Raw genomic sequence first — 12,994 nt, forward strand, 5'->3', positions numbered from 1 at the left:
GTAGTATTTTTAATATCTCATATTATATCTCCTACTTTTCTGTCAAAGTAACCAGGCGGCAGTAGATCTTACAGCGCGCATCCACTTACCCCCTTGTAACGGCGCGCATTCATCCACATCTTCCTACAAAAGAGTAATTACTCAACCACAACAAGTTAAATCAGCTGAAACTATCTGGACCCAAGGGTGGTACCTCTCATAAGAGAGCTCGAAGATCTCGTGCATGCTAACCCCACGCGTCTATGCTCACACAATTCACTCAATATTCATGGAAAAATGCTCCTCAATAGTTAAACAGACAATTAAGACGCGTTTCAAAATCTTTTGTTGTAATTTGGCGAATCTGAAGGCCCAGTTCTTTCTGACGCGTCCTGCATCATGCTCTTCCGGTGAAACGTAAGCCATATCTCCACGTCTGCCAATCGATCCTCATCTTTCTAGGTTGCGAATACATCAAATAAAATAATCTACTTCTCTCTCGTTCAATTTTAAGCAATCCGCGCGGCAGTATCGTCAAACGTGCTGATTGTTTATACTGTCACGTAAGGTACTTTCACGATCAATTATATGCCTCAGCAGCGCTTCTACAGCTCCGTTTTTTTCCTTTTAAATAGCTTAATAGATAAGAGCTCTCAGCTTTCTTGTTCAGTGGATGCCATGGTTGGCTGGTGTGGGATGTTGTGGAGAAGGAGGAATGGTCGGATTATGTTTATGCTATATGTAGAAGCGCGTCGCTACCAGATGTGCGCCGCTACGAGGGCGTAGGCGTTACTGAGTCGTAAACGAAAGATCTTGTATGAATACATCTGATTTTAGGGACCCTTGGTTGATGGCAAGGGCATCTCTCCGCCTCGCATTGCGCTCGTCGAAATGCAGAGTATACGATTCTCTACAGCATGAAATCATTTTGAATGCTAAACAGAAGTCCTTTTGCAATGTTAAACTAACAGCAATGATCTGTCTTATTCTCATCTATTAACATGTAAACACCACCCTCACACCATAAAGTCGACTATAACTTCACAACACTCTTGAGGAACGGGAATAGATATAACCTAGCGCGACTCAAGGTTTCCGACGACTTCGGACTGTAGTCGCTTCTCGTCTCTGATCGAGGAGAGTGTTCCGATACCTAAAATTCACCAGTTAACACCACCCCGGAACCTTTGAAAAACTGCAAGAAAATGGCAACGTACTTCGCAAATCAGACACGATATCCCTGGTCTTGCCGAAATAAACCTCCTGCAGCTGGTTACGCATCTTTGACTCTGTGTCTTCCACCATCTTTCCGATATTGGCGACATGGCTCATTTCGTCGTCCACAGCTGCGTCTTGCTCCACCTGCGATGCCAGTTAGCAACCGGATGTACCGACGAAAGGAAAAAGAAAGAGAGGGTGGTGTACCTGACGAGTAAGATTTCCACCGAGACTGAAGACACCGAGGGAAGTCTTGCTGGTGTCGACGTTGAGGATGATGGTGCTCGTGAGCTTGTAGTGCGCAGCACGGCTTCCGCGCTCTTCGACCTCGAAGACGTGGATGGAGTCCCATTCGCCCGAGGAGGAGCCGGATGTGGGGGATGCTGTTTCTGTCAGTTGTTTGAACTGGATGAGCAAAGAGAAAAGAGATTTGAAATACCTTTCTTCAAGAGGACTACGCCGGCGAGACCGTCGTCCAACTCCCAAAGATAAACACTAGATAATCCACCCTCGTAGTACCTACACCACAGATCAGCAACAGTCCAACACCGCTCAATCAACAAAACCAACTCACAGATCCCGATAAATATCAAACGCATCATTCGCAACAACCTCCATCTTCCGGATCCGCTCGCTCGGCACAGCTCCGTCCGCCAAAGGCGGATCATACTCGTTACTCCACGGACTCCGGAAACTGTCGCCGTCGCGGTTATAGTCGCATGCCAGGTAATCCCTCCCGGTTGCTTTGCAGACCTTGACCTGCAGCGGCTGGTCGACGGACGAGAGAAGGTCTTCGGTCAGGTCCGGCACGAGCGAGCAGATGCTCGACAGGTTTGTCGCCGTGTTTTTGGGATTCAGACGGCGGAGGATGTCGAGCGAGGCGTCGAAGGGGTCAGCCTGTCCACGATGATTAGCACTGAATCAAACTATTTACAGAACCACAAATTGATTTACCATATTTCAATTCTTTGAATAATTGACAATCTGATGCTTGGATCTGGCTCGATCGTTGATTACCGTCGAACTTCAGGCGAGACGCGGCTCGAGGAGGCAGCCAGCCCAGCCGGGAAGTCACGTGGGATGAAGAAGCGTCAATGCGCCTGATTAGAGATGTTAAAGTAAAGAGATGCGTTTAATTAGACGATTAACTGTAGACACCAAAAAACAAACAAACGGTAGAGGAAAAGACAATTTGTTGGTCAATTGCCTGTGAATAACAAAAAGGATGGAGAAATGAAATGTCTAAACGGAAACATAGAATACTACTGCTACACACTTTCGTACACTCGACGTGATATCATATAAACGAACAAGAACGACAACAAAAACGTCAAACCAAAAAAAACAGAAGTGCAGAAAATACAGGCAAACACCAGGGTTCTGCTTTTTTATGCTCGATGCTTGAGAAAGACATGCTTGAGAAAGACAGAAAAAAGTACACGATTCAATGCGTGGTTTTAGATCCAAGTGCCTCGTCGCAGCTGCAGCAGGTTCTGCACACACTCGTATTCAGAGATGGCAGGGTCGGACTGCGTGGTCATCATCGCGACTGATGAGGCGACGGAGGGTAGAGTAGGGGTCGAGGTCTCGACGGCAGATGAGGTGGTGGTAGATGCGGTGGTGGTGGGGGCGGAAATAGCAGCGAGATTCTCTTTGCCATTAGACTCCTCTTTTATGCTCTTGTCGCCGTCTAGTTCGCCAAAGACGACCTTGGCCTTTCCGTCAACAGACATGGCTAACCGCAAATTTGAAGGCGGGGCAGCAGACTTGGAAGAAGCGACGGCAGATCGCAGCGGCGGCAGCTGCACTTTGTCAGCGGTGGAGGCGGCGAGGGCGTTGGGAATGGCAGGCTCGGTCGGCGTGGATGCAGAAGGTGTGGCGTGGGTGATGGCGGCCATGGACATGACGTTTGTGAATGAGGCGCTGGAAGGAGTGAGCACGCCCTTTGCCTGAGAAATGGGAGGCAGAGAGATCGGCATCGAGCGCGGGACGGCGGGGGAGGAGGAGGAGTCTGCTTGCGGGAAGGGGAGGTACGCTAGATGTGAGGCGGATGCGGATGAGGAGGGCGACTCTGGGCCGGGGGAGGAGGACGAAGGTTGAGAAGAGCGCGACTCGGAGAGCGAGGCGGGCGAGGAAGAGTCGGGGACGCTCGAGAGAGATGACGAGGCGGACGCGGGCGCGGGTCGCTGGTTCCTTGGCTTCTTTTGTTGTTGCAGCGCCCGACGGGAGGACTGTCGCCGATTCTGGAACCAGATCTGCAGCAGTAATTGTTAGAGGTTTGTGGTGTTGAAGAAACAAGCAAAGAGTAGAGGGCTCACCTGGACAGCCTTCTCGGTCATGCCAACACGCTCAGCAATGTCTTGCCGGACATGACGGGGCGGTTTGGCGCAGCGCTCAAACTCGGAGTAGAGGATCTGGAGCTCGTTGGGCGAGGTGCGTCTGCGCTTGCGACGGGCAAGAGGCGCGTTGTCGATTTCGGGCTCGCGATGGGGGTAGGTTGAGGGAGAATGGGAGATGAACGCGTAGGAGGCGATCATTGCTGCGAGGAGGAGATGATAAGGAAGGAGGAGGAGGACAACAAAGCGGGCGAAGTAGTGGAATGTAGACTACTTTTGGGAGGAGAAGAAGAGGAGGAGAAGGACGAGAGCACTTCTCGCGCAGAATACAACTAAACAGACGAGGTAAAGAGAAGAGAAGGACGGCCAAAGACGGGATAACTGAGGAGGAGGAGGAAGAGAAGAAGAGAAAGCAGACAAATTAAAAGCAGAGCCGGCGCAGGGATGCCGAATCAGGCATAGCGGTTGCCTGGAATGTCAGTGTTTTGGATACTAATACACGGGTGCAGTTAATATTAAAGTCACGGCGCGTTGATCCCCAGAACTGCACTGCTGCTAGCTAATTTAGACCTGCAAAGTATGCGTCAGAACGAGTTAAATTGGTAAACAAACATTTACCCGGCTGCTTGCCTGTTTCGGAAATCATCGTCCTTTCTTGTTGCGTTGTTCTTTGTAGCTGATCTGGAGTGTTTGTAAAGAAGAGTATTATGTGCTTCTTCGTATATCATCATCTACAGTCAACTTCTACAACTCTTCCGGCTTCTTCATCGTCATCTGGCACCCGCATCACACTCCATTCCAGCCACTGCATATCATCATACCAATATGTAGACAACATATAAACACATATATTTAGCAATATCGAAACATCAAACTTCAAACCCTTTTTATCTCTCATCTCTCATCTCTCATCTCCATCTCTAAGCCAAGCTCTTGATCTCGCTCACAATCTCATCGTACGCCTCCCGGTACTCGCTCTCCTTCCCGTCCTTCTTGAACCCGCCAGGAACAACCATAATACAACTCGTCGGCCGCTTCGTAGCTCCCGCACCCCCGAGATCCTCCTTGCTCGGCACAAACACGTACGGCACAGAGCTGTCCTCGCACAGAACCGGAATGTGCGAAATCACATCCGCAGGCGAGATATCGCCCGCCAGCACAACCAGGCCCTTGTCTCCCTTTCGCAGCGACTTGACGACTTCCTTGACTCCTCGTCGAATGTGCTTCTGCTTCGCAGCTAATCATAAATCCGTCGTTAGTATCTCTTCCATAACACTTGCAACTCCAACACATCAAAAAAACTCACCCTTCTTGACAGTCTTCATGACCTTCTTATTCAACTTCTTCGGCGCAAGCGGCTGCGCAAACGGCAGCAGCGCTGATAACCGCTGATCATACTTGTCGTCCTCATCTCCAGCACCAACCCCCGACGACTTTCTCTTCTTTGACTTGTTCTCCTCGCTCGCAACCGGCGCAGCTGCAGCAGGCGCAACCTCGTCGACCTCCATCGCACTCTCGCTCGTCAGCGACTTGCGCTTCTCCTTCTTCTCCTTCTTCTCCTTCTTATGACTGTGCTTTTCCTCGGCCATCTTTATTTATCTCGTTTCTTTCTTTTCTGTTCTTTGTCTTGTCGATCTACTGTCGCAAGCACAAATCAGAAAACTACCGTTATAAACCTCTCTGAAAGAAATTTTCAAACCTTTTTATTCTTTTTTTCCTTACAAACTTTATTCCCGTGCGGCTCAACTCCCAACGCCTTCCCAGACTACTAGATCTACTAGATGATGTCTTGAGTATCATATTAATCATTCAATGTATTCTACAGTTCATATAACCAACTCAGATATCTATACTACAACTACTCCTTCTTAAATATCATCTCCGCCACCAACTCCGCGTTCTTCTCCTCCTCCTCCCCTCCCTCCCCACCAGCACTAACGCTCGCGTCCAACGCAAGCTTCGTGTTCGCCAGCTGCAAAATAGCCTCCTCGATCGTGCCCTTGCTCACCAACCTCACAACCTGCACCTCCCGCGTCTGTCCGACCCGGTGCGCGCGGTCCTCCGCCTGCTTGTCGTCGTGCGGGTTGAAACTCATGTCGAAAATCACAACCACGTTCGCGCACGCGAGGTTGATTCCGAACCCACCGGCTTTCGTCGACAGTAAAAAGCAAGTGATGTCTTCTTCCGCGTAAAACTTGTCAATCAGGTCCTGCCGCACTTCCACAGATGTCTGGCCGTCAAGCCGAAGGAACGTCATCTCCAAACTAGACAACACCTCCTCCAGAATATCGAGCGTCTGAGTGAACTGCGAAAAGATCAGGATCCGGTCCCCCTTCGCCTTCATCGGCACAAGCAACTCCTGCAACTTCCGCACTTTGCCAGAATTCATCCACTCATCATCCTGCAGCCGGTACTTGTTTATGCTCTTGAACTTCAGACACAGCCTATGCAGCTCGAAATCAGACATCACCTCCATATCCTCGTAGATATACTCCAGATTCGCGTCGTAATACCGCTCCTCCTTCATAATCTCCTTCGCCATCTTCCGCAACGTCGCGCTATCGTAATATTTCCTAAACAGCAACGGATGCACCGCCGCCTTCCGCAGCCGCATCAGCACGTTACTGCTCGACCGATCCGCCTTCGTCAACACCTGCCCCGCCTCTCGCGCCTCAATCACCCGACGACTGGCCTCCACCTCGGACTCGTAAATCTCCTTCTGCTCCGCCGACAGCTCGCAGTACTCCACCACGTGGTTCTTCCGCGGCAAATGCTTCAGCACCTGGTCTTTCTTCCGCCGCAGCACAAACGGCGTCATCATCGTCTTTGCCCGCGAAATCCGCTGCGCCGAAAGCAGCGCCAGATTATTCGCGTCCGTCGAGTCCGTCGTCGTCTTGGCCTTGTGCTTGAAAATTCCAGCCAATTCCTCCTTGCGCTCCTTGAACAGATTCGGGAGAATAAACGCCAGCAGCGAAATCAGCTCCTGCAAGTTGTTTTGCAAAGGCGTGCCCGTCAACAGCAGCCTGAACTCGCTCTTCAACCGCATCAGCTTCTGGTACCGCTCAGACTCGCTGTTCTTCAACAAATGTCCTTCGTCGTAGATACACGTGCTGAATCTGAAACTCCGCAGGAAGCTGCAATCCAGCGCCGACCCTGTCGCAAGGTTATACGTCGTCACAATCACATCAAACTCCGTCTCCTTATCGCTCAACACCGCTCTCAGTTCACCGCGCTCCTTTTGCGTGCCGTAGTACGGCTCTACAACAAGCGTAGGGCTGAAGCGTTGGAACTCGCGGAGCCAGTTCTCGAGAGTCGATGACGGGACTACCACGAGATGCGGACCGTTCACGCCGATCTCCTTCAGGTGGGAGATGAACGCAATAACCTGGCACGTCTTCCCCAGACCTGCTTGTTGTTAGTAACATAAAATAAACAAGAAATCAGAACAGACATACCCATCTCATCGGCCAGAATACACGACAGCTTCTTATTATAAAGCAGCGATAACCAATTAATTCCAACCTGCTGATAACTCTTCAGCTGCACATCATCCGCAAGAATACTAGGCTGCTCTGAGAAGTATCCACCGCCAGGCTGCACTTTAGGCTTCGCCTCGTCGCCGTCCTCCTCGTCCACTATATCAACAATCTCAAGCTCACCGTTCGAGCCACGCACATCAACACCCCATTTCTTAATCGCCTTCGACACCGTCTCTCCGAGCTGCTCGCACTTGTGAATCAGCGAGTCGACCGCATCGTACCCCGAAAGTGTTTCCAGCGCCGTATCAACAGCCTTATCTCCCACCGTCCGCTTCGGTCGTCTCGATTTCTTCTTTGGCGGCGCATCGGGATCGACCGGCTCGATCAGGTCCACCACGCGAACCTGGTCGAGCGACGAGTACGGCCGCTCTTCCACGATCCGCTCGGCCACGTCTTCCGGACAGCACGCGACGTCGATAATCACTTTCGCGGACCCATTGTTGAATATCGAAAGCAACTTCTCCTCAACCGCAGACGTGTCGTCCACGTCCTGATTACCCTCTGCATCCGAATCGTCGTCAGAGTCCGCCAACGGCTCCTCATCCTCCTCATCGTCCGGAGTCAGCGCGCGTCGCGACGCAGAAGGTTTCTTCACCACTCGCGTCACCTCAAGCTCGTCCTCGTCAAGATCAACGTCAGAAGAAAGCTCAATCATCTTTGCCGCGCCAAACTTCTCCCGAATCGATCTCCGCGGCTTTGTGATATCCCGCTTCGACGTCGCGACAGGTGACAGCTCTATCGCTTTACTAGCACTGCTAGGCGACACAGTCATGATATCGGCCACGCCAAGCTCGTCTTGCTGCGCAAGCCACTCGGCCGCATCGTCAAAGTTATGCTTCAATCGCACGGCCGAGACCAGCGCAGAGCTAGCAAACGACGGAAACACTTCCTGCAGACGGACAATCGTTCGCCGTTCGTCGGCAGTCAGTTGCTCCGGCGTGTCGAGATCAATCGCAACCGGACGCGCAGGCGCTGGGCCTCGCTGCACGCCGTTGGCGGGAGCAGCAGCAGCGACTTTCTTGATCGCCTGGCCTTTCTTCACGCCATTGGAAGAAAGCGATGACGGCGGAGGCTGAGAAAGGCTGCTGGATGTGCTATCGGCTCTGAACTTTGCTGCCAGATTGCGCATCTTTGTTCGCGGTGAGACCTGCTCGTTATGCTGAGCTGCAGCAGACGAATTGTTGCTGGAGTGATTGTTCGCAGGCCCCGACGACGATCTGCTGAAGAGCATGGGAAACGGGCTGCTAACTGCACCATTCGGCTTTGGGCTGTCCGATCGAGAGTTGCTACCATTGACGATACTGCCATAGAACGACTCATTCGCAACCGGACGCGACCGCGGTCGCGCCAACGACGACGAGGCAGCAGCAGCCGACGACGACGACGGTGGCGCCGCGCGCGCAGAAGGACGCATGAGCTTATGCCCATTGCCGTTTAAAGACTGCGTGGTCGCGCCGATGCTGACCGAGGACGCGGACGAAGAGCGCGAGGTCGAGGTCGAGGTCGCGGGCGAGATGGCGGAGGATGACGATGGCGGCTGCGACGCGTCTGTCTTCCGGCGCTTGTTGAAGGGCTCGAGGTGATCCGACATACTGCTGTGCTCTGATCTCCAAAAGGTGTGAAATAACAAACAAGGGCGATATGAGAACAGCCCGGAATACCTTTTGTGAAGGTACGGTTGCTGAAGACAGATGGAGCAGATATAAAGACGCAGATAAAGGGCGAGATAAAAGAGAGCCGCGAAACAGAGAGCGAAAATCCGCCACCAAAATTCAAAGAAAAATAAATTTAAAAATCAAAACCTTAAACGGGAATTTTGGTTCCTGAACACGCGCCGCATCCAAAATCTGGGACGGTTGGAAACCCTACGCGGTGGGATATCAGAGAGCTACAGATGTTTGATCTTTACAATGAATAATGAAACGGTATTATATACTAAAATGTAAGGCACGAGATGCAAAAAAAAAGGTAAACTAGGACACCTACGATTCCAGCGTGGTCTCCCACCGCAGTACTAAGTAGGCCTACAGGGGCTTAACTAGAGTTGATCGGACGGGAAACGGTGCTTTTCCCTGAGTATGGTCCTAGCTGTCCTTAATAGTTTGTTGGTCTATCTTATAGCGTTGTTTGCGGGTGTGTCTCTACTTGTAATATAGCATCTACACTATCATAAGATCATCATACATCGTACATTAACACATATATCATACAGACCGACTCCTTATAAACCACTTCGATGCAATTACTATCGACAAATTGACTTCCCGACCATTTCCAGCGCACTCGATAAATCAGAATCCCGACCGGAATCCATGACAAGCACGTAAAGCGACGACAGAATCTGTTTGCCTTGTGCGAGATAGTTTGATAGTCCCAGCTGTTGTTGCATCTATATTCCAATACGATGTTAGCCCCCAGCTCTCCTCTGTTCAAAACGGGTGCAACTTACCTCTGCCGATGAAATTCCTTCTAATGGCCAGTAACACACAAGCAACGAGGTAGAATACGACGAAAACTGCCGCAGCCGTCTCAAAGCCTCCTGCAAAGTCTCGCGATCTTGCGCCAGCTTCTCAGACGGTGACCTATCGCCCTCTCCTCCCGACGCTCCGCACATGAAAATCAACCCCGCAACATCGCTATAAGAGTCCGGATTGACATCCATCGAAGAAAGCGTCACATTCGCTGCTTTGCCTCGCAAATGTCTCGCGTACCGTTGTCCGTCCCATTCCAGGCCGAGTTTCCGCCGCGTCCAGACTCCTGCGGGTGATCGCCAGTCCGAAATCAGCAGGCTGACGTCCACCACACCGTCAAGAAGACCCACCCTTTCACAGCTCTGCTCAGCATATGGCAAAAACACCTTCTCGAGATCAAGCGGGCGCCAAAGGGTTTCCACTTGTGCGCGCTCTTCTTCAAGCAGATTTATCTGTTCGGCCTCCGACATATATCGTTCCTCTGCAGGCGGTGTACCGGTCGGCGTCAGAGACATTCCGCGTTTCCGCTTCGTCGACTTGTGCTTCTTCGACGGCGGCCGGCCCAGCATCTGAGAGGCCTCGAGATACTGCTGCCGTCGCTTATTCCTCAGATCGGCATTCGTCTTTGCAAGCACGGCTGTCGCTTTAATCTTCTTCAGCGCCTCCTTGAGTAAATTCCTCCGTCGTAGCTCAGAAGCCATCGACTCCTGACACGCCTGCCACGAATTATCATACACCAGCGACGAAAACATCTCCTCCGCCAAAACAGAGATCAGATTCTCTCGCTTGCGTTCCCGCTCTTCGGCAGCCTTTCCAATCACGTCCTTCGCAACTTCGCGAACCACGCCAGAAACAACAGACTTGAGCATCTCATCACGTTCAAGCTCGCCAGCCGCAGCATATGCCCTGCGGAGCATCATCTTATTACGCTCCTCGGCCAGTCGCTTTTCCGCGACTAGTGCAGCCTTGGCCGCCGCTGCGGCCTCATCTCTAGCTTTAGCTGCTGCTGCTTCTGCTGCAACTGCTGCATCATTCTTCTTGTTCGATCGGGACTCGTCTGAATCCTCGGATGGACCCTTTCTTTTCGATGATGTAGTTTTGGGCGGAACGTCAGCCGAGGGAGACGAGGAAGATACTGACTGAACGGGTGCTGCCGCAAAAGGAGAGCTCTTCGAAGGTCCAAACGCTGATGCTTTACCAGCTGTCTGTACCGGTCCGGTTGCTGCACCAAAAGCGATCGGAACCTGGCCAAACGGTGACTGCTGTGGTGACTGCTTAGCTTCATTCTGTGCCGGGAATACCGAAGCGGGAGTCGGTGACTGTGTACTGACGGAAGAAAACGGAGATGGTGCTGTTTGCTGAAACTGCTGCTGTGGCTTCGGCTGTTGTTGTGGTGGTGTGGGTTGCTGTCCGAAGGAGAATGCCGAAGTCGTACCTCCGAAAGCGGGCACTTCCGTCTTCGAAGCGCTTCCAAAAGGCGACCCGCTGCTACTGCTTCCAAAAGGCTGGCTATTGCCAAATCCGAAAGCCGAGTTGGTTTGTGCAGGAAAAGCAGATGGCTGATTCCCCAAAAAATTCGGAGCAGTCTGTGTAGACGGCGAGCTTATTGATCGTGGCTTCCTTGGCGCGGGCGTTGGTTGAAGAGGAGCTGAGCCATTTGAGAAGAGCGACAGCACCGTGTGGTGCTCTGTAGAGTTTTGTGGATACACTTCTAGATTATTGCCGTGTATCAATTGTGAGGCCGATTGATCACCCAGTTTTGAGTGCACTAGTTTTGTGGAGTAAGCTTGATGAAACGGCGGCTTTCCGAGAGCAAAAGCATCTAAAAACATTCCAGGTTAGTTTTGCATCAACATCAATATCTATGATAAAAATCACACTCACCATTCCAACTCATCACATCAACGCACTCAACACCGTCCTCCACCCTCCGCGCAATTTGAAAATGATCGCACAGCTCATGCAGCTCATCAGTATCATTACACCCAAGCATCTCCACCAGATTCGCGGAGACGTATGGCTTTCCTCGTCGATGATATCCTCCTGCCATTGCCCTAAGTGCCCACATTCGAATATCATTAAAGTGAACCTCGGCCAAGCACGCAAACAGAAACGGCACCGCCGGACTCTTGATAAGTTTGAAGAACCGGACAAACAGATTTTGTGCGTTTTCGGTGTTCGTGTAGCCTCGTTCTGAGATGTTGTTCTGCTGCGCCATCGACCGCAGCTCCAGCGCAAGCTGTACCCTGCGATCAAGAAACACCGCCTTGGGAAGATCTTGCACTTGCCGATCGAGATCCGGATCCCGCAGAAGGCTTAGCAATCGATATGCCTGAAACTCCGCTTCGTTCGGCGCCTGTGCTCCGCTTTTCCTCACGTCGGCGTAGAACTCGGATAGTGTTTGCAGAGCTTTATTAAACTGCTCCAGTTCTTGCTGTCGCGCGCCTTCGATTCGGTCACCTGCCAGTGTATGAAGCGCATAGATATGTATACGCGCAATTCTTTCGTTGCAGTCTATTGCCTCGTATCCAGAGTAGTTCTGGTACGTAAAATCCTGGCGAATTGAGCGCGTGCGATCCCACAGAAACGCGTGCGCCTCTGGAAGTTGGGGAACGATATTATCAATCAGATACGTAAGCGTGTTCTGCAGTATTCCCGGAGGCCGTACATCAGACGGTAATGGCGGCGGCTGTCCGGCAGCTGGTCGAGAAAACTCCTTGACGGCCAAATTCTTGTCGATATTCCCATCGGCTCCGCGTTCATATGATTTCACGAGGTTACCCGCCGAGCGACGCACTCGTTCAAAGACGGGGCACATCTCCATACAGGTACCGACAAAATTGATTGCGTCGGTAAGTGACTTTTGTGTATCCGGACGATCGACTAGACCGCGGTTTTCCATCTCGATTCGTTCTTTGTCGCGCAGGCCTTGGAGCTGTCGTTGTGTTGTATATTAGCCGGTTGCTTCACAGAAGCACACACATGTGACCTCAATAGTATTTCAAACGATAATCATACCTTTTCGTAGAGTGACTGCAGATCACCAGTCCATGTCGCTTCGTACTTGCGCATGAGCTCCTGATTCTTCGCATCCCAATCATCATCTCCAGCTCCGCCAGCACCTCCTGACCGATTATTAAATTTCTGCTGATTCCCGCGTCCGAGTCCACCACCGCCATGACCCTTCGCTCCATCATTTAAAGAACCAGCCGCCTGCGAGCCTTGGAAGAAGTTGACGTTGCTGAAGGCCGACCCCGATGACGGCGGTTGATTGTTGTTGCTGCCATTTCCGGAGTTCCTCATCTGCCCGTTCGCAGGCATTCCAAACGCTCCATTCTTTGGCTGTTGACCGTTCCCACCGCCTGAGTGTGGATGTCGATACGTGCCGCTCGGGCGCGCGAACTGGTTCGCCGCCATTTAAAACAACAAACTAGCGCCTCGAGGCGGCAGA

At 51.7% G+C, this 12,994-nt stretch overlaps 5 protein-coding genes across 5 annotated transcripts; all 5 read right to left on the reverse strand.

Annotated features, from left to right (window-relative positions):
- Positions 1–639: 639 nt before the first annotated feature.
- Positions 640–2,210, reverse strand: BZA70DRAFT_270621 (F-actin-capping protein subunit beta). Its single transcript, XM_064911326.1, has 6 exons — positions 2,152–2,210; positions 1,772–2,094; positions 1,637–1,716; positions 1,405–1,580; positions 1,197–1,341; positions 640–1,132 (listed from the first exon to the last, which is right to left on the reverse strand). The coding sequence occupies exons 1-6, from the start codon at positions 2,152–2,154 to the stop codon at positions 1,056–1,058; spliced, it is 804 nt and encodes a 267-aa protein (XP_064770191.1). The 5' UTR covers positions 2,155–2,210; the 3' UTR covers positions 640–1,055.
- Positions 2,211–3,915, reverse strand: BZA70DRAFT_270622 (uncharacterized protein). The gene is made up of 2 exons (XM_064911327.1): positions 3,516–3,915; positions 2,211–3,452 (listed from the first exon to the last, which is right to left on the reverse strand). The coding sequence occupies exons 1-2, from the start codon at positions 3,732–3,734 to the stop codon at positions 2,655–2,657; spliced, it is 1,017 nt and encodes a 338-aa protein (XP_064770192.1). The 5' UTR covers positions 3,735–3,915; the 3' UTR covers positions 2,211–2,654.
- A 384-nt stretch (positions 3,916–4,299) lies between these two features.
- BZA70DRAFT_270625 (50S ribosomal protein L30e-like protein) lies at positions 4,300–5,062 on the reverse strand. Its single transcript, XM_064911328.1, has 2 exons — positions 4,840–5,062; positions 4,300–4,770 (listed from the first exon to the last, which is right to left on the reverse strand). The coding sequence occupies exons 1-2, from the start codon at positions 5,039–5,041 to the stop codon at positions 4,454–4,456; spliced, it is 519 nt and encodes a 172-aa protein (XP_064770193.1). The 5' UTR covers positions 5,042–5,062; the 3' UTR covers positions 4,300–4,453.
- Positions 5,063–5,329: 267 nt separating this feature from the next.
- BZA70DRAFT_305671 (putative SNF2 family helicase/ATPase) lies at positions 5,330–8,805 on the reverse strand. The gene is made up of 2 exons (XM_064914793.1): positions 6,989–8,805; positions 5,330–6,938 (listed from the first exon to the last, which is right to left on the reverse strand). Exons 1-2 carry the CDS (start codon positions 8,661–8,663, stop codon positions 5,392–5,394), a joined length of 3,222 nt encoding a protein of 1,073 aa, XP_064770194.1. The 5' UTR covers positions 8,664–8,805; the 3' UTR covers positions 5,330–5,391.
- A 512-nt stretch (positions 8,806–9,317) lies between these two features.
- BZA70DRAFT_264554 (SAC3/GANP/Nin1/mts3/eIF-3 p25 family-domain-containing protein) lies at positions 9,318–12,864 on the reverse strand (the record flags this gene model as incomplete). Its single annotated transcript, XM_064910910.1, has 4 exons — positions 9,318–9,461; positions 9,522–11,365; positions 11,428–12,478; positions 12,562–12,864. The coding sequence occupies 4 exons, from the start codon at positions 12,862–12,864 to the stop codon at positions 9,318–9,320; spliced, it is 3,342 nt and encodes a 1,113-aa protein (XP_064770195.1).
- Between the last annotated feature and the right edge of the window lie 130 nt (positions 12,865–12,994).

Source organism: Myxozyma melibiosi (assembly GCF_037950935.1).
Source record: "Myxozyma melibiosi strain Phaff 52-87 chromosome Unknown BZA70scaffold_1, whole genome shotgun sequence".
Lineage (NCBI taxonomy): Eukaryota > Fungi > Ascomycota > Lipomycetes > Lipomycetales > Lipomycetaceae > Myxozyma > Myxozyma melibiosi.

Coding starts and splice junctions, on each gene's coding strand:
- BZA70DRAFT_270622 (XM_064911327.1), bottom strand. CDS start 3,734: ATGATCGCCTCCTACGCGTTCATCTCCCATTCTCCCTCAACCTACCCC. Junction 3,453..3,515: donor TGACCGAGAAGGCTGTCCAG/GTGAGCCCTCTA, acceptor TTACTGCTGCAG/ATCTGGTTCCAGAATCGGCG.
- BZA70DRAFT_270621 (XM_064911326.1), bottom strand. Junction 1,717..1,771: donor TTTGATATTTATCGGGATCT/GTGAGTTGGTTT, acceptor TCTGTGGTGTAG/GTACTACGAGGGTGGATTAT. Junction 1,581..1,636: donor CGTAGTCCTCTTGAAGAAAG/GTATTTCAAATC, acceptor TGACAGAAACAG/CATCCCCCACATCCGGCTCC.
- BZA70DRAFT_270625 (XM_064911328.1), bottom strand. CDS start 5,041: ATGGAGGTCGACGAGGTTGCGCCTGCTGCAGCTGCGCCGGTTGCGAGC. Junction 4,771..4,839: donor CATGAAGACTGTCAAGAAGG/GTGAGTTTTTTT, acceptor ATTTATGATTAG/CTGCGAAGCAGAAGCACATT.
- BZA70DRAFT_305671 (XM_064914793.1), bottom strand. CDS start 8,663: ATGTCGGATCACCTCGAGCCCTTCAACAAGCGCCGGAAGACAGACGCG. Junction 6,939..6,988: donor TATTCTGGCCGATGAGATGG/GTATGTCTGTTC, acceptor AACAACAAGCAG/GTCTGGGGAAGACGTGCCAG.